We start from the raw sequence: 27,413 nt of genomic DNA, 5'->3' as shown, positions 1-27,413 counted from the left end.
AAGCTAGAACACTCATTATCTAACTATTGCAGACAGAGATTGATTAGTCTGAATATATTGCACAGCGACAGGAGCAGCTCTCCTACCTCAGAAAATAGTCAGGAAAAGAGAGGAGATGGCTGGATGGAGAACATCTTATAGCTCTGAACATGAGGGCCCTTTTCATTTACACAGCCTAGGCGATGTCTCATTTCCTTGTTTGAGCAGCCCCCAGCCCCCACCCAATCCCTAACTGGGCTTTTGGACACGATCATACTATTTTTATTTACTACTATTACGACTGCTGTGTGAATTTAGGAATAGTGGAGGGTGGTGTTATGATCTTGGAGAGCCCAGCGAGCAGTTCCAATGAATAATTCATTCTGCAAATGTAGCCTCTTTTCTATTTGTGAATAATTTTATCAAGAGTCATTTTTATAAGTTTGCTATTTGCAATTCTTCTGTGAATCATTTCTGTGAGCATGTTAGCCTTTGCTCACAAACTAGTTGCCACTCATAATTGGCTGTTTGTGGTTATCTAAGTCACATGACATGGGGTGGTTTCTGCTTCTGATTGGATGGCCTTATATTTAAAAGTAGGTGCTCCACTAGAGGAAATCATTGGCTTTTGATTCCTTCAGGGAGGGGGAATACAGGGAACAGGAGTATGTTAGCAGGAAAGGTTTATAAACAGGTCTACGAAATTTTAGGACATATAATTTAATTCTTTCAGGTACTCTTTTGCAAAAGAAACAGTATTATATTTGTCTATCTATCTATCCATCTGAGTGTCTGTATATATTTGTGGAACTTAGATTTACAAATAGCTGGGTGCCTTCCTGACAGCTTTATAGGTTATTTGGCAGACTTTACATTCGGTTCTCTCATGTCACATTCATGCCAGGTAATTCTGGATCGTTTTTAGCTGCACAGGTTGCAGCTAGATCTTTGTCTGGGTGGCTGAATTGATAGAAGAAAAGGAGTACTAGTGGCACCTTAGAGACTAACCAATTTATTTGAGCATAAGCTTTCGTGAGCTACAGCTCACTTCATCAGATGCATTCAGTGGAAAATACAGTGAGGAGATTTATATACACACAGAACATGAAAAAATGGGTGTTATCATACACATTGTAAGGAGAGTGATCACTTAAGATGAGCTATTACCAGCAGGAGAGTGGGGGGGGGGAAGAAAACCTTTTGTAGTGATAATCAAGGTGGGCCATTTCTAGCAGTTAACAGGAATGTCTGAGGAACAGTGGGGGGGGGGAATAAACAGGGGGAAATAGTTTTACTTTGTGTAATGAGACATCCACTCCCAGTCTCTATTCAAGCCTAAGTTAATTGTATCCAGTTTGCAAATTAATTCCAATTCAGCAGTCTCTCGTTGGAGTCTGTTTTTGAAGTCTTTTTGTTGAAGAACTGCAACTTTTAGGTCTGTAATCGAGTGACCATAGAGATTGAAGTGTTCTCCAACTGGTTTATGAATGTTATAATTCTTGACATCTGATTTGTGTCCATTTATTCTTTTACGTAGAGACTGTCCAGTTTGACCAATGTACATGGCAGAGGGGCATTGCTGGCACATGATGGCATATATCACATTGGTGGATGTGCAGGTGAACGAGCCTCTGATAGTGTGGCTGATGTTATTAGGCCCTGTGATGGTGTCCCCTGAATAGATATGTGGACAGCATTGGTATCGGGCTTTGTTGCAAGGATAGGTTCCTGGGTTAGTGGTTCTGTTGTGTGGTATGTGGTTGCTGGTGAGAATTTGCTTCAGGTTGGGGGGTTGTCTGTAGGCAAGGACTGGCCTGTCTCCCAAGATTTGTGAGAGTGATGGGTCATCCTTCAGGATAGGTTGTAGATCCTTGATGATGCGTTGGAGAGGTTTAAGTTGGGGGCTGAAGGTGATGGCTAGTGGCGTTCTGTTATTATCTTTGTTGGGCCTGTCCTGTAGTAGGTGACTTCTGGGTACTCTTCTGGCTCTGTCAATTTGTTTCTTCACTTCAGCAGGTGGGTACTGTAGTTGTAAGAATGTTTGATAGAGATCTTGTAGGTGTTTGTCTCTGTCTGAGGGGTTGATAGAGTTTCCAAGGTTGTGGGTTCCTTTTTATATCCTACTCGCACCAACCCCTACTCAGTCACAGCCATTCATCACACGTATGTGAAGAGAAGGGGACATTCTTAGAACCTTGTAAATTTCCTTTTTACCTGCTTTAGGGCCACGTCTCTGGCCTGGAGTTTTGAGGAACACTGTTTCACACAATATTTCACATGTCCACCACATGCTATAATTCAATTTATTGATATTCTATCTTCTGACACTAGTCAACATAACGGCTGCCAGTCACCATGATTGGGTGGCTGAGTGGGTATTCTTGGTCACAGTCACAAAGAGCGCAGTTACCTCTTCCTTGTGCCTGGTTTGGTTAAATGCCTCAGTGCAAAGCCTTTGGTAGGATGGTTTGCCAAAGTGCTCTCTTCATGCGTCCCACTCTCATGCCATAACAATATTTTATTCTTACATATGCCAAGTTACTTTCACATTCCAGTCCTTGTTTCTTTCTCTATCTCCATTCACCACAATCACTGCCAGCCACCAAAACGATACATCCTCACTGCACATATGCACAGCCAGAGCTGCCAAGGGTGGAGACAGATCTCTGTGTTTGTCTTTGTGCCAGAAGGATTTCGTAACAACTATGTCCGCCTACTTTGTTTATAGTAACTTCTTCTACTGGTTATTACCGGCACATAGTAGTCATAGTAGAAGTGAAAGTAAAAAGGGGCACGCCCAGGGATGAAAGTAACTTAAAGGACTTACCAGTACACCGGCGTCCTGAGCTGGGAGCCCTGCGCCCTTTAAATCACCCCCAGAGCTACCAGCTGCAGAGGTGGCTGGGAGCCCAGGGGCTCAGGAGCAATTTAAAAGGGCCCGAGGCTCCAGCCACCGCTACCACAGTGGAGCTCTGGGCCCTTTAAATCGCCAGAGTCCCAGGGGCTCCCAGCCACTACCCTGGGGCTCGGGTGGAGATTTAAAAGGCCTGGGGCTCCGCTGTGGTAGCAGCAGCTGGGAGCCCTGGGCCCTTTAAATCACCGCCAGAGCCTTGCCGCTGCTACCCCAGGGTTCCGGCGGTGGTTTAAAGGGCCTGAGGCTCCGGCCACTGCAGGGAGCCCCAGGTCCTTTAAATCACCAGCCCGGACCTGCATGGAGTACCAGCTCTTGCCAGTACGCAGTACCAGACCAGAAGGGCTTACTTTCATCTCTGGGCACGCCACATGGACATAACCCCTTCCTGATGATCGGGCACATCCTGCATTTTAACCTGACCATTAAGACATGTTTCAGTGACTACACCATCCAGCATTTCACCCAAGAGGGGACTGTCTCCATTCACATTGTGGTATGAAAACGCTTCATTTACAGAATATATGCAATCTGACACACAAACATTTTTGCGCCTGGTTTCAATACGGTGTTTAAGACTCTTCAGGCCTACTGTGTCATTTTTCACCCTACAATCAAAATAGTTGCTACCCACATAGTTCAACCAAGGAGCATGGCCTTCCCCATTGACGTAAGCATACTTGTTGTCATGACAAAAGCCAGCCAGAGTAAATTTGCTGTCACAAAGCTTTATGCAAGAGAAAGGGCAGATAATGTTATTGATCCTGGTGCTCTTCATATCACAACTCAGGAAAATCTAGGATGGGTTTCTGCTCCTACTGAAAGCAGTAGTAGGAATTCCATAATTTCAATGCCCCTGATGTGTGCTTTCAGGACTATATCATTCTTATTCCAAAAAGTACCAGTCTATTTAAAAAAATCCCTATTTTTATTTTTGAAATTGATCTGGTAGGTGATATATATAATAGTTTTATTATTCTAAACCAATCATAATGCTGATCAATGGTATAGTTCCCTATCTGCCTCCTTTCTTCTCTGAACCATATCCCTCTTTTGGTCTCCCACCCCCTCCAACAGGACAGACAGGGAAAGGGGAAGAACCAGCTGCCTTCAGCTCTGCCTCCCCTCCAGAGTATAAGAACATAAAAATGGTTATGCTGGGTCAGACCAATGGTCCATCTAGCCCAGTATCCTGTCTTCTGACAGTGGCCAGCACCAGATGCTTCAGAGAGAATGAAAAGAACAGGGTAATCATTAAGTGATCCATATCCTGTTGTCCAATCCCAGCTCTTGACAGCCAGCGGTTTAGGGACACCCATAACATGGAGTTGCATCCCTGATCATCGTGGCTAATAACCATTGATGCACCTTAGAGAGAAAGTGGGTGAGGTATAATCTTTTATTGGACCAACTTCTGTTGGTGAAAGAGACAAGCTTTCAAGCTGCACAGAGCTCTTCTGCAGGTCTTGGATCTCTCCTCTCTGAACTTATCTAATTCTTTTTTTGAACCCATTTATACTTTTTGGCCTTCTCAACATCTCCTGGCAAGGAGTTCCACAGGTTGACTGTGCATTGGGTGAAGAAGTACTTCCTTTTGTTTGTTTTAAAACTGCTGACATTGATTTCATTGGGCAAACCTGGGTTTTTATGTAATATAAAGGGGTAAATACTCTCCTATTCACTTTCTGCACAACATTCATGATTTTATAGACATATCCCTCCTTAGTCATCTCTTTTCTAAGCTGAACAGTCCATCTTTTTAATGTCTCCTCATCTGGAAGCTGTTCCATACCCCTAATCATTTTTGTTGTCCTTCTCTTCACCTTTTCCAATTCTAATGTATCTTTTTTGAGTTGGGGCAAACAGAACTGCAGACAGTCAATATGGGGATAGTTGAAATCCCCCATTATTATTAGGTTTTCTGTTTTTGTATCCTCTCTAATCTCCATGAACATTTCACAGTCACCATCACTATACTGGTAAGGTGCTCAATAATATATTCTTACCCCTGTACTCTTATTTTTCCAATCACGGAATTTCTATTTGATTAAGATTCTGACTGTATTTGATTCTATGCTTCTTCCCCCCCCCCCCCACATATAGTGTCACTCTCTCTCTAGCGTGACCTACTCTGTCATCCCTATATGTTTTGTACCCTAGAATCACCATATGTGACTGATTATCAGCATTCCACCAACCTTTTGGTGATGCCTATTATATCAATAGCCTCATTTAATACCAGGCACTCAAGTTCACCTATCTTAATATTTAGGCTTCTAGCATTTGTATACAAGCACTTATAAAATTTATCAATATTTAGTTGTCTGCCTACATGTGATGTAACTGAATAGGAGACTTTCATTTGACTGTTTCTCTTCAGTTCCTGCCTGCACTTTATTAACTTCTATCCAATGAACTTTTAGTAGGATTTAGAATATCCCCTTTAATATATCCTTCCTAAGGGATGTGTCTGTCCGAACCACGTGATCCTCCACACCTGTTGACTTTCCCTCAGCCCTTAGTTTCAAAACTCTTCTTCTACCTTTTTAATTTTACATGCCAGCAGTCTGGTTCCATTTTCATTTAGGTGAAGCCCATCCTTCCTGTATAGGCTCCTCCTTTCTCAAAAGGCTCCCCAGTTCCTAATAAACCTAAATCCCTCCTCCCCATAGCATCTTCTCATCCATGCATTGAGACCCTGCAAATCTGCTTGTATAACTGGCCCTGCACATGGAACTGGAAGCGTTTCAGAGAACTCTACCTGAAAGTCCTGGACTTGAATCTCTTACCTAGCAACCTAAATTTGGCCTCCAGGACCTCTCTCTTACCTTGCCCTATGTCACTGGTATGTACATGTACCACAGCCACTGGCTTCTTCTCAGCACTGCGCATAAGTTTATCTAGATGTCGAGAGGTCTGCAACCTTCTCACCCAGCAGACAATTCACCATGTGGTTCTCCCAGTCATCACAAACGAAGCCATCTATATTTCTGATAATCAAATCCCCCATTACTATTACCTGTCTCTTCCTAATAACGGGGGTCCCCTCCCCTGGAGAAGTATCCTCAGTGCGAGAGAATACCACATCATCTGGAAGGACAATCCCAACTATGGGATCATTTCCCTCCACTCCAGCTTGATGTTCTCCTTCCCCAAGACTTTCATCCTCCTCAGCAGCACAGAGGCTGTTAGGCCCGGGGTGGGATCTGCTCCCTCCCAGAAAGTCTCGTCTATGTCCCCTCTGTCTCCCTTATCTCCTCCAGTTTAGCTACTCTTGTCTCAAGAGCCTGTACGCGGTCTCTGAGGGCCATGAGCTCCTTGTACCAAATGCACACATACGCCACTTGCCCACAAGGCCGGTAATTGTACATGCTGCATTCAGTGCAATAAACTGGATAACCGCCCCCCACACTCTGCTGCTGGACTTCTGCCTGCATGATTTTTACTCTTGAAGTGTTGTTTGTTTGATTGCCTTTTTGAAGGGGTACTACTGGCCTAAATTTAGAGTATGTTTGGTAGGTGTATCTGCTTCTCACACTCCATCTCTGAACTCCACTGTTTGCTTCTCCTGGTTGCTAGCTTCTCTGGTCGCTTAGGAACTAGCTTTGTAAACCCCCTGTTCATCCTGAATTAGCCCTGCCCTCTTGCCAAGGGCTTGTAAAGAGGTTGGGGATCAAAGGATGGCAGGCTAAAGCCTCGTTTGTAAGCTCTCAGCCTAGGCTAGCAGGTCACTTAGCTCAGCACACAGCCCCCATGACAGACCACACTACAGTCTTCAAGCAAGCGCATGGCAAACAAACTAAGAGACAGACTCAACCCAAAGATCACAATCTCTCCTCCTCCACCTGGAGAGCCCTTTACAAAACTCCTGTTTGGTGCTTCTGTTCACTGGCTCCTGCTGCCTCACATAGCCAGAACACAGAATGGCCCTGAGGGTTCCATCTCCCCTCTTGGCACGCTATAATGGTGTGCGTTGCTGGGAGCACAAGACTGCATACCTACACTTACATTTTAGCTGACTATGGCCCTGTTTGGAAACAAACTCCTGTCACATCTATCTATTTGCTTGCCCCCATTCTCCACTCTGCTCCGTACCATGCTAACCCTCTGACGACACACAACCACCATACACTGGTGAGCTCTGCATTCAAGAGTATCATCTCAGCAAGCTAGAAGTTCTAAGCCAGTGACCTCATAGCAGCCTATCCTTTGACATCAACTTCTCAGGCTAGGGGTCCTGAGTCAATAACCCTAGAGAGTCCCCTGCCTTGGCATGAGACCAACCAGTCAGAGTAACAGAACCAGTAACCTCACACAGGCCTCTCCTTTGCCGCTAGCCCAGCATGCTCAAGTTGCTGAGCTAGTGACCTCACAGAAGCCCATGACTGGACATCACCCCAACAAGTTAGAACTGGGAACCAGAGACCTGAGAGAAATCGGTGCCTTGAAATAAGCCCAGCAAGACAGATACCGAATCAGTGACATCACAGAGGTATAACCCTTGACATTAGCTCAGCAAGCAGTAGCTGCTGAACTAGTAACCTCAGGGGCCCATTCACGGACAGCCAACCAGAATGCTAGAGATTCCACTCAGTAACCTCAGAGAGCCCTCTGCTGTAGCAAAGGCAGCAGAGCCAAGCCCAAGCATTCAAAAATCATGTCAGGCTGAAAAAAAGGCATGAGGTTTTAGAAGACCATACACTTTGTGTCTTAACTTACCTTCTGGTTTTTAACCTTTAGGGGGCACATTTTTGAGCTTCTCTCTGCAGCCACAAGGGCTAGACTTTTTTAAGTAAAAATGAGATTCTCACATTATTACATGACCCCAAGAGCTGGGGATTTGAGAAAAAACACCCAATATCATGAGACTCAGGATAAAATTGTGAGTTGGCACCACTGTCTCTGCCTTCGCATCAGACCAGCCAGCTAGCGGAACCAAGCCAGTAATCTCACCCCTTGGCATCAGCTCAGCAAGCTTGAAGGGGTTGAGCCAGTAAATGTACAGATGCCTGGGCCAGCCACATCACCCCAGCAAGCTATCAGTGCTAATCCAGTGACTTCACAGAGGCCTGCACCTTGGTGCAGACCCATAAAACAGGTAGTGCCCAGCTAGTAACTTCTCCATGGATTGTGCCTCACCCTCCAGTCCAGCAAGAGGAAGATTCAGGCTTCTGTGAAGCTACATGATTTCTCATCAGCCCAGCAGCCGAACATGCTGATCAGGGATTAAAAGTAGATTCTGTTAGAGACTGAAATATGGAAGTGACACTTTTGACTACACGTGTTTACACTTGTGCTGAGATATAAGGGTGATGACAGCCATATAAGTATCAAGAGGGACTGAAATTCCCCCACCCCTGAACTCCAAAATATGGCTATACTTTCTAAGCACCTGTGAGCTTTTAGAGAAAACAATGGAGTACTTGGGAGGGAACAAGGACTGTCTACATGTCTACAGGCATGTCTACATTATAAACATTACACAGGTTGACTTACAGCCACTGCAGTGATTATTGCGGTGGTTCATGTCCACACTGCCCTTCTTCTGCCGGTGCGGTGTGTCCTCACCAGGAGTGCTTCCACCAACTTCAGAGAGGACGTGGCGGGGGTGAAAGCCATGGAGCTCAGCTCCCTGTGCAGCTCCCCACTGGGAGCCTGACTGCCCCATCACCTCAGCTCCCTGGTCCCCACTGGGAATGGGGCAGCCGACCAAACACCAGATGCAGATCTCCTCACCAGGCTATCAGCTCCCTGCTCCCCGCCAGGAGCACTGCAGTGTGTGGTTCCACAAGAGGGAAATCTGTTAGCTACTCAGAAGAGACTGGCTTCATCAAAGCAGGAAATACTTTGGAGAAAGATTTGTAACAAGATAATAGCATTCCTATTCATTATTCAATCTACTCTCTTCCTGGGTGTACAGCTTTTAAAAATAGGAAAATTTACACTGGTATCTTGGCTAAATTCCAAATCAGGTAATGACATTTAGCCTGCCTAACTCCCCTTGCTGTTTTCAATACGGTAGATTTCATTACCTGCCATAGGAGCTGTTTGTAACATTACAGACTGTCCTCTGTTAAACAGCTGCTATGTTCTGCCCCAGAGGTGGCTGCATTTCAGTGGTGACAATGAAGAGATCCTATACCTACTTCACAGGGATGATGCAAGGCTTAATTAATGCTTGTAAAGTGCTTTGAGGAGCTCAGATGAAAGGCATTATAGTATGCAAAGCATTTGAATACTACATTGTGCTATCAGCTAATGCTGTGTTGTTTTTCTCTCTGCATAGGAAAGTCAGAACCATTAAAATTATCAAGTAAATAACTAAGAGGAAAGTTAATAGCAAGATAGCTTTTCTCCGGATAAGTTTGTAACAAATGCAAATGCCAGTCAGAATACAAAGGACTAAAATGGTTACTCCATAATGTAATTATCCTCACAAAGGAGAAACAGGGAAGAAGCTGGAATGATCAATCATGTAAAGTCAGACATACTCTACTTGATCAGTGGGCGAAATTGACAAAGTTCCGCTAGCACACATTCAGAAAAGTACTGAAGTTTCACTGCTGGAAATGGAAACACTATTTGGTAACCAAAACATCACACTGCTATGTCCTGGCAGCATCTGCACTGTTAGATATAATCCAGGGCTACTTACATGCCACGGAAGATTCAAATGATTTGAAGAGTAGAAATGACAAGCCTTGCTTAAGGCAGAAGCCAATATAGCCTCTTCCAGAGCAACACGTCTCTCTTTTTAAAACTCTGGGATTATTACAGTGGTGCCCATTAACATCAACATATTTAAGGCTGTGTCAGTTTTTCCATTATACACCCCTGTTTTTCAGTGTTTTATAACTCAGCTGTAAACATGTGATACTTGGCGTAGAAAGACACAGTTCATCTGCTTTTATACAAGTGTTTTTAAAAGTGCGCGCGCGCACACGCACACACACAGAAGGAAATGTGCTCTCTTATTCTTTAATACACCTCGGTAGCCCTAATTGCTCTAAATCAAAAGAATAATTTGCCTTTAGCCTGTGACGTAGCCACTTACCTTTGCAGGCTTGAGATCCCAGCCCTGTTCCATTCTGTTCTTCAGACGTTGAAAAGCAGTTTTTCCTATGCAGTGCTTGCACTTGCTTTCCATAGGAATTATAGCACTACTGCTGAATAAGAATTTTACCCATGTAAGGAGAGTGGAATCAAGCCCCCATACCACAAGTATATTTATATAACAGGCCTAGAATAGGCTAAAAGGTAAACAAGAAGTAATCGAAAACCCCCTTTAATGTATATTTACAAAGGTTACCTTTAAAACAAATTTAAAAAAAAATCTTTGAGCTGCAAAGAGCTTTGGTGCATTTATATGCATTTCCAAAATGCCAAGAGAAATAGAGCTGCCAAGAAGCAATCTGTTTACGTTTTATCTTTCACTCCTGTTGTATATTTTAAGCTACTAAAGAGAAAACAAAGGAACTTTAATGAAAACCCCACTCCATGTAAGATAGCATTGCTGTTTCTCTCCCTATCCTCCCCTGTGCATCCTTCTTGTATGTTTCTGAACCTCTGAGGATCCCGGTTTCTCTCTTATTTTAACAAACCCACCACTGAGGCTGCGTGTCTCATTCACCATACAGGCAAGGAGGACTAGATTTTAATTGACTAGAGGAAGAAGGGAGCCAATATTAAGGAACCAGGATCCCCACACTGTGCAGACCACACTTTTTACATAGAATGCCCAACCCTCACTCACCAACAGAAGAAATGATGAGACACCAAATTCTACTTTGTTAGATCCATGTAAAACACATGCAACAAAGTTCCTAAAACACAGGAGTAGCACCATCAGCCTGCAGAGTGTACTAGTGCAGAACATTAGGCATGTGCTTATGTACCTCTCTGATCCAGGACCTAAACCAGTGGTAAGTCCATTGTCTACAATGGGCTTTATAAAGTTATTCCAGATTTACAGCTGATTACAAACCCTAAGCATCCCAGATGTCAGCTGTGAATATTTGTACCAGGCCAGTTCATGGCACTAAAGTTACTAGAGAAACTAAAGAGTCAAGGAAGCTGAAATTTGGTATTTAACCTTTGGAAACTGTAGCTCACAGAAATTATACACAAGTATCATTGATTTGCTTTCCAGAATGCTGCAAGGGCTGTCCAGCTCCATTGTGCCATTTGTTAGCTACTGCAGCAAAGATATTATGCAAAGAACACCCACTGGTCTGAAAATCCAAATATATCAAGAAACTACAGGCTGAGTCAAGGAACACATTTCCTACTGAATCCCAAATCCTTTTTTTCCTGTTGAATTTAGTCAATGCTTCAGTGTATACTTAGTGAAAATGTAAAGCACTACATAAATGCTAATATTAAATGAAGTCATAATAATTCCTAGCACTTTTAGAACTTTGTCATCTGTAGCTAACAAACACTTCACAAAATTTTATATAGTGGGGAAACTGAGGCACAGAGGCTTTTCTAAGGTCACACAGTGAGGCAGTGGCAGAGCTAGGATAGAATATAGGTCTGCTGACTTCATCTCAGGCCCTATTCATTGACCCAAGCGGTCTCCTTAATCCTCAACATCCTTTTCAGGACTAGAACTCTGCAGCTCCTAATCCCCAGTCCTGTGCTTTGTGCTCTAAACTGTGCTGCCTCTCTACCATATGCTAAAATGTAGGTGTTTTCATTTTTTCACATCCTATTCCACCCAGGAACGGGGTCCCAGCATTGCTGTTGACAAAGGATAACCTTGATATATTGTAAGTATCCTGGAGTGAGCAACCCAAATAGTGCTGTGAAATTGCCCATGTGGCAAGCATGCCAGAGATACAAGTTACTATTCTCCAATTCAGTAGGACAAACTATGTAAATTGGTGCATAACAGGGGAGGGATAGCTCAGTGGTTTGAGCATTGACCTGCTAAACCCAGGGTTGTGAGTTCAATCCTTGAGGGGGCCATTTAGGGATCTGGGGCAAAAATTGGGGATTGGTCCTGCTTCAAGCAGGGGGTTGGACTAGATGACCTCCTGAGGTCCCTTCCAACCCTGATATTCTATGATTCTATGATAAACCAGCAGTTTCACAGTGGGATAAGCAGCGGCAGTGCCATTTGAATGCATCCAATTAGATCATCTGCCCCACACCTCAGGTAAACAGACGAACTGGGCATAGGCACTGACTCCGTGGGTGTTCTGGGAGTGGAACACCCATGGGAAAAAAACAGCGGGTCCGAGCACCCACCAGCAGCCCTGCCCATCAGCTCCTTCTACTCCCTCCCAGCGCCGCCTGCCTGGTGGTGATCAGCTGTGTTCAGAAGGCACTGGGGGAGCACAGGGGTAGGAGTGGGGGCCGGAAGAGGCGGAGCAAGGGTCGAGCACACCCCGAGAACTGGGGAAGTTGCCGCCTCTGCATCTGTGTACAAAACAAAATGCAGATTAAAGATCAATTTGTCCATTGTCTGATGTTTAGAGTTTTCCATAACTAGAGAGCTAATTTATTTGCAGCATATACACTTATTGACAATGACTGTGCTTCCTACTTATTTCTGATGAAAGCTCTGACATTGGAAAGTCCTCTTTTCTTTCATGTTGAGAATTGCTACTTGTTAGCAGTCATCTTTTACAGCCTGCATTTCCTATTTAAGGAAGCTGATACACACAAAATGGATGACTATAAAACTTAGAACAGCATCGTATCGCTTCTTTGCGAAGCACCATCACTTCTTTCTCTATTAAGAACAATGTGTATGGACCTTAATTATCTATAAGAGACAGGAACTGACCAGTTTAAGGTTCAAGGCTTTGACAGAGGATAAAAACAACACACTTTAGTTACCATGTTAAATAATAAACCACAGCACATTATTATAAATGAATCACTTGGTCTGTCAGTGGCTTAAACAAAGGCAAATGGTCAGGTATTTCACATTCTATGATATGGTAAATTGGCAAACGTTGGCTTTTAAATTCACATATACCTCCTACCATGATCACCACTCCTTGGTCTCTTGTAGTCAGTCGTTCATGAATGTTTCTCCTTTGGGTTTTTAGTTATAATGTAGCCCACCTCATGTTTACCTCCAAAATTGCCCATTGGACTGTCCATCACATGTTTACACATATAACACAGGAACTGCTCCTGAAATGAACACATGGTGGAGAAGCAGTGTTGCAAACTCGCTCACTTTTTATCATGAGTCTTTTGATATTTGACTTTTTTTTTAAGCCCCAGCTCCTGGAATCCATGGGATCATATGGGAATCTCAGCTTTCATTTAAAAAAAAAAGGCTCTAGCCTTCATGGATGTAAAGAAATGTTTGAAAGCATGAATCCTAAAGGCACAAAGACTAGAAGGCAAATAAAATGAACCCAAAGTTGATTATTTTTAAAAATCTCCTGAGTTTTGAATGTTTGGGGATGACTAAACTGGGTAAGGTAGAGTCATAATACCATCTTCACAGTCACATCACCCTGTCCCCAAACACAGAGGTACCGTACCCCTTGTTTGTTAGAGATACTATGGTGATCCATGGCAGTGTCCTACATTGAAAACTAACCTTGCATCTGGGCTTAAGTATCACCCCCAATCTTGGGAAACTCTCTCAGCAAGGATATTAGATACATTTGAGAACGTCCTGGAGAGTGGATCAATATTTCTGTATTATTAAAATCAGGAGCAGATGGGAAAGGCTGAGCTGGAATGGAGGTCTCAGCATGCTTCAGGAATGCAGAAATTGAGATATGCATTGGTCCCCTGGCACATTATTATTTGTTTGTATTGACGTAGCACCCATAAGGTCCATGAAAGGTCTACAATATTTGGCAGGGGGTTTTGGCTTGTTCCCCCACAGCTGCCCCTCCACCCCATAGACATTTTTAGCTGGTTGAGTTCTCATAGCAGAGTAGGTGAAAGTGGGTCAGACCAGTTTGAGAGGTTTAAAGCACAAAAAGTCAAAAGAAGCCAGGTACAGAGGGCTGGTGGCTGGTACAGCCTTTGCAACAGCATGTGCTTTTCACAGCTTCCTCTTGTGTCTGAGCCTGGCAGGCTGAGGATGATTGTGAAGAGATTCTTCACATAAATGTGTTTCCTTCAATGACACGAACAGGACAGGCACTATGTCTTCGGCTTTTGACGTGATTAGTGTATACTTTTAGTTACCATAGCAATATAAAAAGAAAAGGAGTGCTTGTGGCACCTTAGAGACTAACAAATTTATTTAAGCATAAGCTTTCGTTAGTCTCTAAGGTGCCACTAGTACTCCTCTTCTTTTTGCGAATACAGACTAACACGGCTGCTACTCTGAAACCTGTCATAGTAATATTGTAACATGCTTAAAATGTCAATTAGATGCACAAAAGAAATCATTGTGTTTTCCTCATGACCACATATTTCCACCCATTAAAAATACAGCACCTCTTATAGCTTTACACTAACAGAACAAAACAGATCTATTATGCTACTTTCCCTCTGCAGCATTGGCAGAGAGAAAAAGAGCAAAATTTTGCTCTTATTTTAACAGGTATCTTAAAATATAGGAACAGTATGGAATGGAGTTTAAGCAGAAAGTTTTAATTAACTCCTGATCTGCTATTTGCTAATTCATGGTCTGGAATTGGAGGCCACAAGTCCAAAACTTTCGTTCTTGTTCATCAAGGGCAGAGGTATTAACAAGAGTTTGGCAACACTTCTTCCATCATTGCTGTTCTTATGTTCTTCCTCCCTCCAGAGCTTCCATAGCATAAGCCAGATTCATCCTCCATGTAGGCCCCACAGACACCATGGAGTTACAGCAAGGGGAAATTTGGTCCTATATCTATCAATAAACATTTGACATATCCCTAATCACACACACCTTGTTTTCTTGCCTCAGCCTTCCAACTGGCTGTGGAAATAGGGACACTTACCTCCAGATTGTGAATTATCAGAAAAAAGTTTATTTTCTGGGATTTGGGCAAGAATTCAGATGCAACAGAGATGAGGGTCATATAAAGACCTAGGCAGATGGAGCCAATCCCAGACAGGTCTTGATCTCATCTCTTCTGATCTCCAAGAAAGGAATCACAGGAGGTTCCACTCCTTTCTGCTTTCTCCAATGATCTGTGGACATTTCCTACCCACCTCCAAATAGAACAACTCAGTTAGGGTGGTGATGCACACACTTTATTTGTATATCCCTCAATTTACATGGTCACGCCATGCACGGGGAACATTAGGTGTGTGCTCATGTACGTGCACACACGCTCCAGCTGGACATCTTTCTAAGCTGAAGCTTCTTCAAATTGCAGCGATCTCAGGTAAAGACGAAAGAGAGGAACACCACTGAGAACCACAGTAAACACAAAGTTGCATACAGGGCTCTGCTCAATCATTTGCACCTGGACTGATAGGGCAGCATAAATCCCAGAAATAATGACACTTGTAATTTATTGAAAGCTTTGACACTGACATTTCTGCATCTCCCTTTGGCTTAACTGACGTTGTTGAAGGATCCCATCATGGGACACCAGGAACATGGGATCTACTATCAGTAAATGACTATAGTCTACCCTCTTAATAAGGAGCACTCCAGATACTAGGTTTCAAGTCCATCATAAAAGGACCATTAGCACATAAGCATTAAATGTTTGAATTAGTTATTCAAGAAAGGAAACTTAAGTTGAAAAAGTTCCTTCCATTGAGCCCCCATGGTATCACAGGTGATATGTAGCAAGATGATTACTTTTATTATATTACTGTAGTGCCTAGGAGCCCTAATCATGGACCAAGGCCCTTTCATGCTAGGTGCTGTACAAACTTGATAATTACTATCAGTTTTTAGGTTAAATTCCAGTGTTTTTAGCTGATACAGGTCAATAGGTATTTTGACCATGTGACCTCATTGGCTGCAAAGAGCAACAGCTCGTATAATCTTAAGGGCAATTTTTCTTTCCCAGAGTACAAGTATCTGACACCACCTTTAGGTAGGGTGACCAGACAGCAAGTGTGAAAAATCGGGACAGGGGTTGGGGGTAATAGGAGCCTATATAAGAAAAAGCCCCAAATATCGGGACTGTCCCTATAAAATCAGGACATCTGGTCATCCTACCTTTAGGGAATGATCAGGAATGTTCCAGCTGAAAGCCTTGTTACTACTTCTGGTTAGGAGTCCCAGTAAAATATCTTATAAGCTACACTTACTGTAGTAGCACAATGAAGTATCCTCTAACATTTATCGACTGCCCTTTTTCATAGCACACGCTCCAAGCATGAACCAGACCAGCTTGTGCTTTAAAAAGCATAAACGCTGTTTATATGGACATGGTTAATTAAATAGATTTGTTTGCACATGCCAATGTGTTATTACTGAGAGTACTAGCCATAGCTGCAGGCCGAGAAAGCAGCAGAATTCAGCACCTGTTACCACAATGGTGGTTTCACAGCTTCCCACCCAATACTTGGTACACTTGAACTTTAAAATAGAGGTGTGTTTTGTAGCAGGCATAGTTACTTTTTGAGTTACATCCTGCACTAGGAGAGAGCAGAGCAATTGACTCGGGTTGGAGGTGCTGGCTGTACAACAGAGAGAGATTTGTAAAGCAGTCTCTGTACTAAACTTGGAGGTAATTTCAAGCAACAAGGAATTTAACCAAATTTATGCCTAGTGCAATTCCATGGGCTTTGATGGAATTTCAGGAGGGATGAATCTGACCCAGTCAATCTAAACTGGCATGACCAATGCCTTCAAACCCCTCTATATATAAAGCACCAATTGTGACTCACTGAGGCGTAACTTACTCTATAATTTGACAAAAAACTCTTCAGAAACAAAGCAAAAAAAAAAAGAGTTTTACACCTTTCGTTCACAGAGAATTTAGAAAGCTTGCAGCATTAAACCCACTTTTTCTTTAGTGACAGGAGTAAGTTTCTATGAATACAATGAAATCAGATGAGTGATGGAACATTATGGGTTTTCCATGGAATAAAAACTAGTTCTGAATGTATACAATAAAGTTCATATTTAAAGTACTTAAGACCCAGTTCTATTCTTGCCTTTATACTCACATGGTAAGCTCTTTGGACCAGGGCCATCTTTTTGCTCTTTGTACAGCGCCTAGCACAATGGGGTTCTGGTCCATGACTGGGGCTCCTAGATGTTACAGTAATACAAATTAATTAAATGAATAACCCTATAGTATCAAAGATGCAGGCCTCCTGAATATGTGCGCTGCTTTTTTCTGAACAGGAACAGTTAATCAGCCATCTAAAGCTCAGATTCTACATATCAGCAGGTTTACTCTCCTGAATTAATTTAATCTGGTACTGTAAGGTATATCCACAGAGATTTACAGTTTCAGACTACGTTCTGACACCTGAACTACCAATAGAAAGCATACATGCATCTTACTTTTCCATTTCTCTCTCATGTGTTCTTACGAATTCTCTTCTCTGTTAATTCCATATGCTCCAGGTCTGGAGTAAAACTGTAGCACTAAAGGAAACAGATTTTGAGATAAAGAAATTAAGAGCAGACAGTTAAATTACAATGATCCCTTTGTCCGTGAGACTAATGTATATCTACTACTTCAGGAAGTTTATGTCACAGGCCCAGCAGTTTCTCCTGAAAAAACCACCACCACCACCTGAGGTGGAAATAAAATAAGGGTTCAAAACCTCTACAAAGCAAAATGAAGACAGACCCAATTCCATTGAGAAATAGTCTCTCCCTAGCTCTGATTTAGACCGTGAACGTATATAGGCAGAGGGGCAAAACAGAAAGTACAGCTACAAGTAAAAGCTTCAAGGGATTTGCAGGTTGCCAGACAAGCTTCTCAGAAGTGGTCATTGAGACAGAAACACCAGCTCTTTGGAACTTCACCTAAAGTTACCAGAGGAAGGATGATCCAGTGGTTAGGGCACTGGCCTATAACACGTGACCCAGGTTAATTCCTTGCTCTGCCACCAACTTTCTTTGTGACCTTAGGGCAAGTCACTTAGCCTCAGTTCCTCATCTGTAGTACAGAGGATTACTTCCCTATCTCACAAGGGTGATGTGAGGTTCTCATGGTGACCATGGGCAGCAAGGAGCTATATGCTGCAGAAGAGAGAAATATGTTTTTATCCACATATTTGAGCACATGACTCCCTTACTCAACTGATATAGTCTTCCAAAATCAGTATTCCTTTTTTCATTGGCTCTATGGTAAGCCTTCTATTGATAAGCAGTTCATATCCCCTTGGTTCACGCTAACATGGACCTCACCTTATAGAAATTTGAAATGCCTGCTTTATTAGACAACCCTATGGACCAAATTCAGCACTGGAGTAAGATGATAAAACTCCTATTGAAGTTAATGGTTGTTGCATGCATTTATGTCAAGGCTAATTTTAGCCCAAAAGGTTTTTAGGTTTCTCTTTAAATGGGCTTCAATTTTGCCACTGTCCACAATAAATGAATCTTCTGTAGGAAGGATGCCCACCTGAAAAGGTAGGTAATCACTGAGCTACATCCTAAGGCCAGATTGAGTTCTTTCTCTCTCATTCTTCATTATCCATTGGGGGGCAGGTACCTGCATCATTCTGTCTACACCGCTTCTAGAATAAAGGTCTTTTGTTTTAAAATTAGGACATCAACATAAGTCCTATCTGTGGTCCTGAGTGCTGTGTTTATATTTATTTAAAAAAAAAAATAGTATTCTTCATCCTCACTAGATGAAGAGTTGGGATCTTTAAAGTCCTCTAATTGGAGTCTGCTTATTGCCAAAAAGCCACTCTTATTTTCAAGAATCGCATATAATCGTAGCATAGCACAGGAAGTAGCCAGATGAAGAAAAGGAGGATACAGAAGGGACCAAAGCCTATGGAAAGCTGATATTGTTGAATTATGACAGCTTGGCTGTTAACTGCCTTGGGCTGGTAGTCAGACATGCATTTTACATCAGATATGGCACCAAATTTCAGATCCTCCCACCCTCCCATTGTCATCTAACTGGCACAAGCCTCACAACACAGCAGATTTGTGGGCACAGTGGCAATGCTTTGACATTTTTATTCATTAGTTGCTAATTCTCCCTTCATCTTAAGATATCTTAAAGATACCCAAACAAGAGGATGGAACAATCACAGGAAGGGGTCAAGTGGGGGAATTCAGAGTATACAGGCTAAATTTATTGCAGGGCAAAAGCAATGCCTGGTGGGCCTGAGGTTGAACAAAGGAACAGAACTCTGCAAATGAAGTGAAGAATGAGTAACTAGAAAATAAAGTGAGTGTCTAAGTCAAATAAATCCTAGAATGAGAGCACAAGAGTGGTCAGTTCCGTGCAAAGAGCGGTCACAGTAACTGAGATGTTCCCATTCATTTGGTTTTAATTTGGAAGATGTATTATATACATACAGATCCATTAGTAATGGTGTCAAAATATTCAATGATAGAGTTTGGAAGAGGGCAGAGAAAATCCAGGATGTGCATCTGCACAGATGACTAATGTTGAAGGTGTTAAGATTTCAGCCCAGCAGTGTACAAAATATCTGTTTTACGTGATATTGTTGATATTCTGGTATCACACATGTACAAAGAAAAAATGTTTAGGCCCAAGTTAAGTGTTTCTGACTGTAAAGCAGCAGGCTCTATTACTGCAAGTATCATTCACTTGGACAGTCTTCACGTATCTAATATTTGCTATGAACAGAGCTATTTTGCAAATTAATGTGGGTCACTGGCACCTTCTATTAAACAAGTGTTGCCTCAGGATTGGTATAGATGAGAACCTTACAGTGGAGCCAACCAGAGTCTCGCTCTACAAATGAGGGGACATTTTAGTGTCGTCTGGTTTCTGTGCAACTCAGACTCATCCCCATTTTCTATTTTGCAGCTGATAGAATATTAAGAATAGGGCACTCCAGTTACAGTGGAACATTTCCCTCCCCAGCTCCCAGAAAGCTAACTAGCCACACAGATCAGGATTCATTAAGATCATGAGAACTGCATTAGACCACTTCACAATGAGTGCTTCAGAAAACGGGAGGGATCCTGGATGTTGACTGGTGAGTGACTCGTAATATGGTGTGGAACGAACTGTTATACATGCTGTGGAGTACAGAAAATATACAAGTAAACTGAAAATAAATAGGAAAAAAGTACTGGACTACCACATATACAAGGATTTTTCAAGTTTCTCCTGTCAACCTAACTAATGCCATTCTATGAAAACGATTCATCTCCTCTACTTTCCATGCTGGGAGAGATGTCTGAACTGGCTCTATGATACTACAGGCTCGGCATCTTTCTTAGCAAGCAGCATTAATTCTTTCCCCATATGCCTTATCACTATATCTTTTGTCTTTATGCAAGAATGGGTAGAACTGAAATTTTTGAAAAATCACCAGTTACAAATCTGATTTTTTGGGAAACCAAGGTTTTGTTTCCCAGTATACAGATTGCTAAAGAAATGGCCATGGACTATCTTAATACAGTATTACACCAAGCATAAAAGCTGTGGCATGTAAGACATATAAGCTACACTTGCAGAATTCAGCTGCAGTAACAGACACCATAAAGGAGGCAGAATCAACTTTCAAAAAACTAATTTTAATCAAAACAAAAAATTGTTGATCATTAACAAGTTTATAAAACAGTGATTTAGTTACATAAATAAATTGATATCAGTGTATCAAATCTGAATTACTTTCAACTTCATGAGCATGTTTACATGGGTGATGAAGTACAACCTCTTTACCTATTATAATAAATAAAATGGAGAGCATGAAATTGTTTCTCTAAACAAAAATACCTACAAACATACCTCTAGCATGTTCTCTAATGAAGGGAACAAGAGACACTGGACAACTTTTGCACCAAAACATAAAAACTGCTTTAAAAAGCACAAGGATACAGAACCATCAGCTAAAGTAAAGACACTATACTGTAACCAAAGTTGGTATTTAATAATATAATGAACAGTTTGGTAGTTAGATCTCCAGTTTGGTTATTTTAAAGCATTAAGACAAGGCAAGATAGAAGGCTGCTTTTGTTTGAGTAATTCTAGAGAAAATAAAATATATTAAAAAATAAACTGAAAAGTAGAACAGTCATACCTACACAACTTTCTGTCCTGCACAAAGTCAAAATACCTATGCAGCATATATATATATATATATAAAATATTATATATATATGTTATTTGTGCACAAAGGTTAGCTTATTATTAGCTCACTGCAAAGGCGTAATGTATCATGTCAATTATTTTGGAAAACATTTTGTGTTTTGTGTCAAAAAGGATATTTCTTTAAGTCTTTTAGGCTAGGAGGCACAAACCCCACTTCTGGCATACTGTATTCTTAATGCTAAGGCTTGCTGCTCTGGCTGTGTATTTCGTTGTCCCTCTTTACTATAGTGCCTGTTACAAGCATGTGTGTATGTGTGTATACATATACATATATATGTATACACAGGTTGTATAAATATATATATATATATATATATATATATATATATATATATATATATATATATAAAATTTCCCCCAATAGGTATCAGTCCAACCATGCAATCCAAAAGGTGGCTCTGCATAGATGCCCAGCATATAGTTCACCACCTGAGCCAACCCCGAAGCAAGGCGCACTTTAGTCCTTCTGATAGGTTTTCTTTTTTTTTTTTTTTTGTTTAAAACCAAGCTACTGCAGCTTCAAGTATTTTGCATTACATAGAATTTTTTTTTATAAATTAGTTAATGTTATATTTTTCAATATTCAGACATATACTATAATATATATACAGTACAATAAATGCTCTCATTCTTTTTTTTAATTTTTTTTGATAAATCCCTGAGAATGTATGTTGACAGTCGCTAAGTTTCCACATGCACAAGCATTGTGTGCCATGCTTCTGGATGAACAGCACTGCAAAGCCACGTGGTCAGCCTTTTAACTATTAGTATTTCATTTGTTGGTTTGTTTAACTATGCTGAAATGTAAGGATGAGTTACAAAGGAGTAAAGCTGGATCCATTCGAGGTACTTATCACAGGATGGAGGTGTTTGGTTTGGTTTTTAAAGCCATTGCAATATATATTTTTGTTTTTGAGGCTGTGAACGTATACAGAAAGAACAGGAGAGCAATGTGGGCTTTTGCCACTTGACAACATATACTCAGTGTAAACCAAACCTTTTTTTAACCTCTCTCTCATACAAAATAGAAAAGAAAAAAAAAAAGGAAAAAAAATAAACACACAAACTTTCACAACATGACAATTTAGTTTGCAAACTCAATATAACTATACACATATAATACCGGTGTGGCTCTGTTTCTTTAAGTTAAAAAGGATACAAAGGCAGGCTCAAGTAAAAACAAACCACCCTCCCCCCCACCCCCCGCCCTCACACATTTTCGTCAACCAAACCGTTCACGAACCAACATCATCAGTTTCTTTTTGCCTTTGTAGATTTGTTTTAGGTTGTCAATAAACTGTGTAAACTGAATGTGTCCATCATGAGCCATTAAGAAAGTCTCTCGGGCCTTACTAAGGAACTCTATAAACTCACTATAGTGTCGAGGGCTGATGTGTGTGAGTCGTGAATGTGTTGTATTAATGTAGGCTCCAATCGTGGCATCCAGGAGTTGCCTTAAAGGGGCTTTGTCCAGTGACATGAGCTTCCCAGAGTTCCTCCTTCCATGAAGTCCCACCATCCCAGGTGTGGTCAAAGTACACCTACGCAAAATGTCTGACAGTACTGTTGCACATTTGACACTTTTGACCACCAGAGGTATTATAGCTGCAAGCTCATTTTTCCCAAGGGAGTGGCTGAGCGCACATGCCCACAAAACGTCATTAATGGCAGGGTGTGTGTCCTGATTGTAACTCAGGTTGAGATGGTTCATGGCCAAAGTGGCCAGCTTGTAGGCCCGCATAGGGTAACCACGATGTTCCATATAGCGTGCTATAGTAAAAAGCTGCGTATAGCTCATGCCTTTTGTAGCAGCATCTAGAACAATTTGGTAAGCGGTCTCAAAAGCTATGTGATCCTTTTCACATAAGGTCAGTGCAGAGAGGGCACAGTTTTGAGGATCCTTCATGGCACACTGTAGGGCAAGCGTCCTAGCACTGCTGGCCAGTTTCTCCTGCTGATGGCAGTCCAGATGCAGACGGACAATGGTGCTGTTGGACATCACGGTTGTCGCAACAATACTAGTGGCCTCGGTTGGAGTGAAAAGCGTAAACCAGTTCTGCATGATGCTATCCAGTGCATAAACACCTGTGAGAGATCAGAGACAGGATCATCAACAATTGACAATCAACAGGATTCAACTAGAAACAGGCTTTCATCGTGACTTGTTTTTTTTCAAACTAAGCCTAGTAGGTTATCAATACATCCAACCACCTGCTATTTATGCAAACAAACTCAATGGAGATAACATGATGGGAAATGCACATTAAAATAAGACTATTCTGCATTTGCTCTTGTAGAGTCCCTGAAACTGTGAGAGAACTTGAAAAAGTCACATGATAAAGTTTTAATTTCCTGGCAAGACATCTTGTTTTTCTTGTTATTTAAGATAATGAATTTTGGATAACAAGTCCTGGCTCATAACATGTGGAGCCAGTTACAGAACTCAAAAATCTCAACATCTGACCAAATGGCTCAAATCAACCCTCAAAATCTAATATTTTTAGAACCATTCAACCTCCTTTTTCCTCTATGTCAATAGTCCCCTGATGGCAGGGAAATATACTTTCAGCTATCTCAAAACTGCTCATGTATTTGTATTTGGCACTAAAAATATGAGGTGGGCCTCGCAAGGGAGACATGGGAATGTGTCAAGGGAGGCGTGAGCTGTGTGGTTTTGTTTTCTGTGAAGAGCTGTGGCGGTCAGCCCCAGGTGGCTGGGGCTCCGCAGAAAGGCCGTGCACACTCAAGAGGAGGGAAAAAGGGACAGCCGCAGCTCCGCCACCCGAGCTTGGGCTCTCTTTGACCCCCAATCCCTCACTAGGAGGCAGCAGGGCGTTGGCTGTCAGCCCCAGGGTGCCAGCAGCAGCGCAGAAGTATGGGTGGCAACGGGGTGCTAAGTCTGCTGTGAAAAGTGATATTGGCAAATATCACTCTTCACACTCCCACCCTTATTTCTGCGCTGCTGCTGCTGGCAGCGCGGCCTTCGGAGCTGGGCACCTAGTCAGGTTATAGGTTCTTGGACATTTCTACTAGGATATGTGAACTAATTTTATATGGCATGAATAAAGGCATTTTATCTGTACACAGGCAACTGAACAAAATAAAAGCTATGCTCTAGTATCTACAGATACTTAGTCAAGCTATAAAAGCAATAAAACACTGCACCATTGCATGAAAACTTGCAGACATACACCACTTTTTGTCTGAGGGCATAGAAAGGCAAACTATACTTTCCAGGCTACCGACAGTATTAATTTCTCAGATAAGTAAAAGCAAAGGACAAAGTAATCCTGAACAGGAAAAGTGGGTTCATGAAGTTCTGAAACACAAAGGGGTCTCAGCTATCTACTAGACAGAATCTGACTCAGATCCATGAAAAGTAGGAACACGCACAAAGATCGTAAGTGTGCTTTAATGGAGCAATACTAACGGCAATTAAAATTGCTTTATCTGTGGTAGTTATAGTGCCTTCATTACTGCAGAATCTGTGCACTTCAATTTTTTTTTTTTTTTATCCTCAGCACTCCTGTAAGGTTGGGAAGTATTATCATGCTCATTCTACAAGTGGGGAACTGAGGCGCACAGAGTCTGTGTGACTCATCAAACCACACGCAAGAAGTCTGTGGCAAAGCAGAGAATAGAACCTGGGTCTCCTAAGTTCCAAACTAGCACCCTAACCACCAGAGCACTTCTCTCTTCGACTCTAATTACAAGGTTAGATTCTGTCATCCATACTCATGTTGAGTGGTATCTTACTCTATGATGATATCAATGAAGCTACTTGCCGAGTACACTACTTCTTAACATGTGTACAGACAGTGACCACAAGTCCACAAACAGTGATGCACGTGGGAATTGCTTCATTCTACATCTTGAAAGACAAAGTATACCAAACTATTCAGTCCTAATTTTACTTGGGCCGTGTCTGTTACCTTATGTGCTCAACAAAAATTGTTTGTTAATGCTATAATTAAAGGCTTCTAATCAGAAAGTAAATTCTACAAACCAACCGAAAGTGATTGACATTTTTAGTGCCTATACATAGCCAAACAAAATGAAACCATCAAACCATTTAAGACAGGCTAATGAAGGCAGGACTCCTTGGACAATATCTGCAGAACATACCTACTTCTGTTGCACATGTTACCAACCACCTCACCATCTCCCGCCGCCGCCAATTCAATGTTGACAATGTCATCCGCATCACCTATTTAAAAACAAACAAGCATTTGATGGACACTTACGACAAAAGAATTCTGCTACAAAGCTGAGACAGCACACAAACAATTACGAATCTGAGTTAGTTAGATATAGAGCTGACTGAAAAATTGCAAAAAATCCTACCCCAAAATGGTCATTTTTTGGTTCAAATGTCAAAGATTTGAAAAATGCTGACCAGTTCTATTGGAAGGACAGATTATTTTCAGAACGATATTCTCCGTTACACAATAAAACTGCAGCTCTTTTAAGGTCAGATTTTCCCTCAAAAGTAACCAAATGCTTCATTACAAAAATAAGACTTAGGGTCCTCAAGTAGAAAAAATTGTGTTTAAAATGGATGATATATATGCCTATTTTGGGTAGGCTAGCCATGAACTTTTTTCCTTAGACCCTTAGTATTGCCTTTCACTTGACTTCAGTGATACATACTAGTAGTATTTATTGCGATCTGCTCTGCTGCTTAATTCTGCCAAGTCTCCAGTGGTTGTTTCTGTTTTCAGAATCAATGATGATTTGACTCATCAGAATGAAATCTCAATTTAAAGAAGCTCAACACTAACATGATCAAAATTCCAGTAAAGGTGCCTTATCTGGTTTTTAAAGGCAGTACCTCCATATTTCAAATGCACTTGCAAATAGGCTGTTTCTTTCTCTCTCATTTTTATATTTAAATGTGATTGTTCCAGTAAGAATTGTAACTAATTTTGTGAAGGACTGTTCTAGTACAAGCAAGTAACTATGGCTGAGTAAACTGGGGAGTTGAATCCAGCTCTTACGACTACACCATATAAGATAGGAACACATCCCTGGGTAGTGTCAATTTCACAAAGCAGTCTATCAGTATTTGTTATACAGCATTCAACTAACTAGTATTGTAGAGGTCTCTTTTTTAGATGTGCATATAGAATTACACACATTTCTGAAGCCATAACACCCATCAGTTCCAGGGAGGTCATTACTGTATGATGTGTATTCCAGTGTAACAGGTTTCAGAGTAACAGCCGTGTTAGTCTGTATTCGCAAAAAGAAAAGGAGTACTCGTGGCACCTTAGAGACTAACCAATTTATTTGAGCATAAGCTTTTGTGAGCTACAGCTCACTTCATCGGATGCATACTGTGGAAACTGCAGAAGACATTATATACACAGAGACCATGAAACAATACTTCCTCCCACCCCACTCTCCTGCTGGTAATAGCTTATCTAAAGTGATCACTCTCCTTACAATGTGTATGATAATCAAGTTGGGCCATTTCCAGCACAAATCCAGGTTTAACCAGAACGTCTGGGGGCGGGGGCGGTGGTAGGAAAAAACAAGGGGAAATAGGCTACCGTGCATAATGACTTAGCCACTCCCAGTCTCTATTTAAGCCTAAATTAATAGTATCCAATTTGCAAATGAATTCCAATTCAGCAATTTCTCGCTGGAGTCTGGATTTGAAGTTTTTTTGTTGTAAGATAGCGACCTTCATGTCTGTAATTGCGTGACCAGAGAGATTGAAGTGTTCTCCGACTGGTTTATGAATGTTATAATTCTTGACATCTGATTTGTGTCCATTTATTCTTTTACGTAGAGACTGTCCAGTTTGACCAATGTACATGGCAGAGGGACATTGCTGGCACATATCACATTGGTGGATGTGCAGGTGAACGAGCCTCTGATAGTGTGGCTGACCTTCAGATCAGCGGCACTGCTATGGGTACCCGCATGGCCCCACAGTATGCCAACATTTTTATGGCTGATTTAGAACAACGCTTCCTCAGCTCTCGTCCCCTAATGCCCCTACTCTACTTGCGCTATATTGATGACATCGTCATCATCTGGACCCATGGAAAAGAAGCCCTTGAGGAATTCCACCATGATTTCAACAATTTCCATCCCACCATCAACCTCAGCCTGGTCCAGTCCACACAAGAGATCCACTTCCTGGACACTACAGTGCTAATAAACAATGGTCACATAAACACCACCCTATACCGGAAACCTACTGACCGCTATTCCTACCTACATGCCTCCAGCTTTCACCCTGACCACACCACACGATCCATTGTCTACAGCCAAGCTCTGCGATACAACCACATTTGCTCCAACCCCTCAGACAGAGACAGACACCTACAAGATCTCTATCAAGCATTCTTACAACTACAATA

The 27,413-nt window shown here is 41.8% G+C and overlaps 1 protein-coding gene across 4 annotated transcripts in view; it reads right to left on the bottom strand.

The window, feature by feature from the left end:
* Window positions 1–22,250: 22,250 nt before the first annotated feature.
* ZSWIM6 (zinc finger SWIM-type containing 6) overlaps window positions 22,251–27,413 on the bottom strand; it is a 170,464-nt gene continuing 165,301 nt past the window's right edge. For all 4 annotated transcript variants that reach the window (XM_074952604.1, XM_074952601.1, XM_074952603.1 and 1 more), the window contains exons 13-14: window positions 25,168–25,249; window positions 22,251–23,127 (exon numbers count right to left, since the gene is read on the bottom strand). In XM_074952604.1, the coding sequence (XP_074808705.1) occupies window positions 22,265–23,127; window positions 25,168–25,249 (945 nt within the window). In that variant the 3' untranslated portion in view covers window positions 22,251–22,264. The remainder of the gene's footprint in view (window positions 23,128–25,167; window positions 25,250–27,413) is intronic.

This window comes from Natator depressus, chromosome 5, assembly GCF_965152275.1.
Source record: "Natator depressus isolate rNatDep1 chromosome 5, rNatDep2.hap1, whole genome shotgun sequence".
NCBI lineage: Eukaryota > Metazoa > Chordata > Testudines > Cheloniidae > Natator > Natator depressus.
The sequence above is the reverse complement of the archived record's forward strand: the minus strand, read 5'-3'. Positions and strand labels throughout refer to the sequence as shown.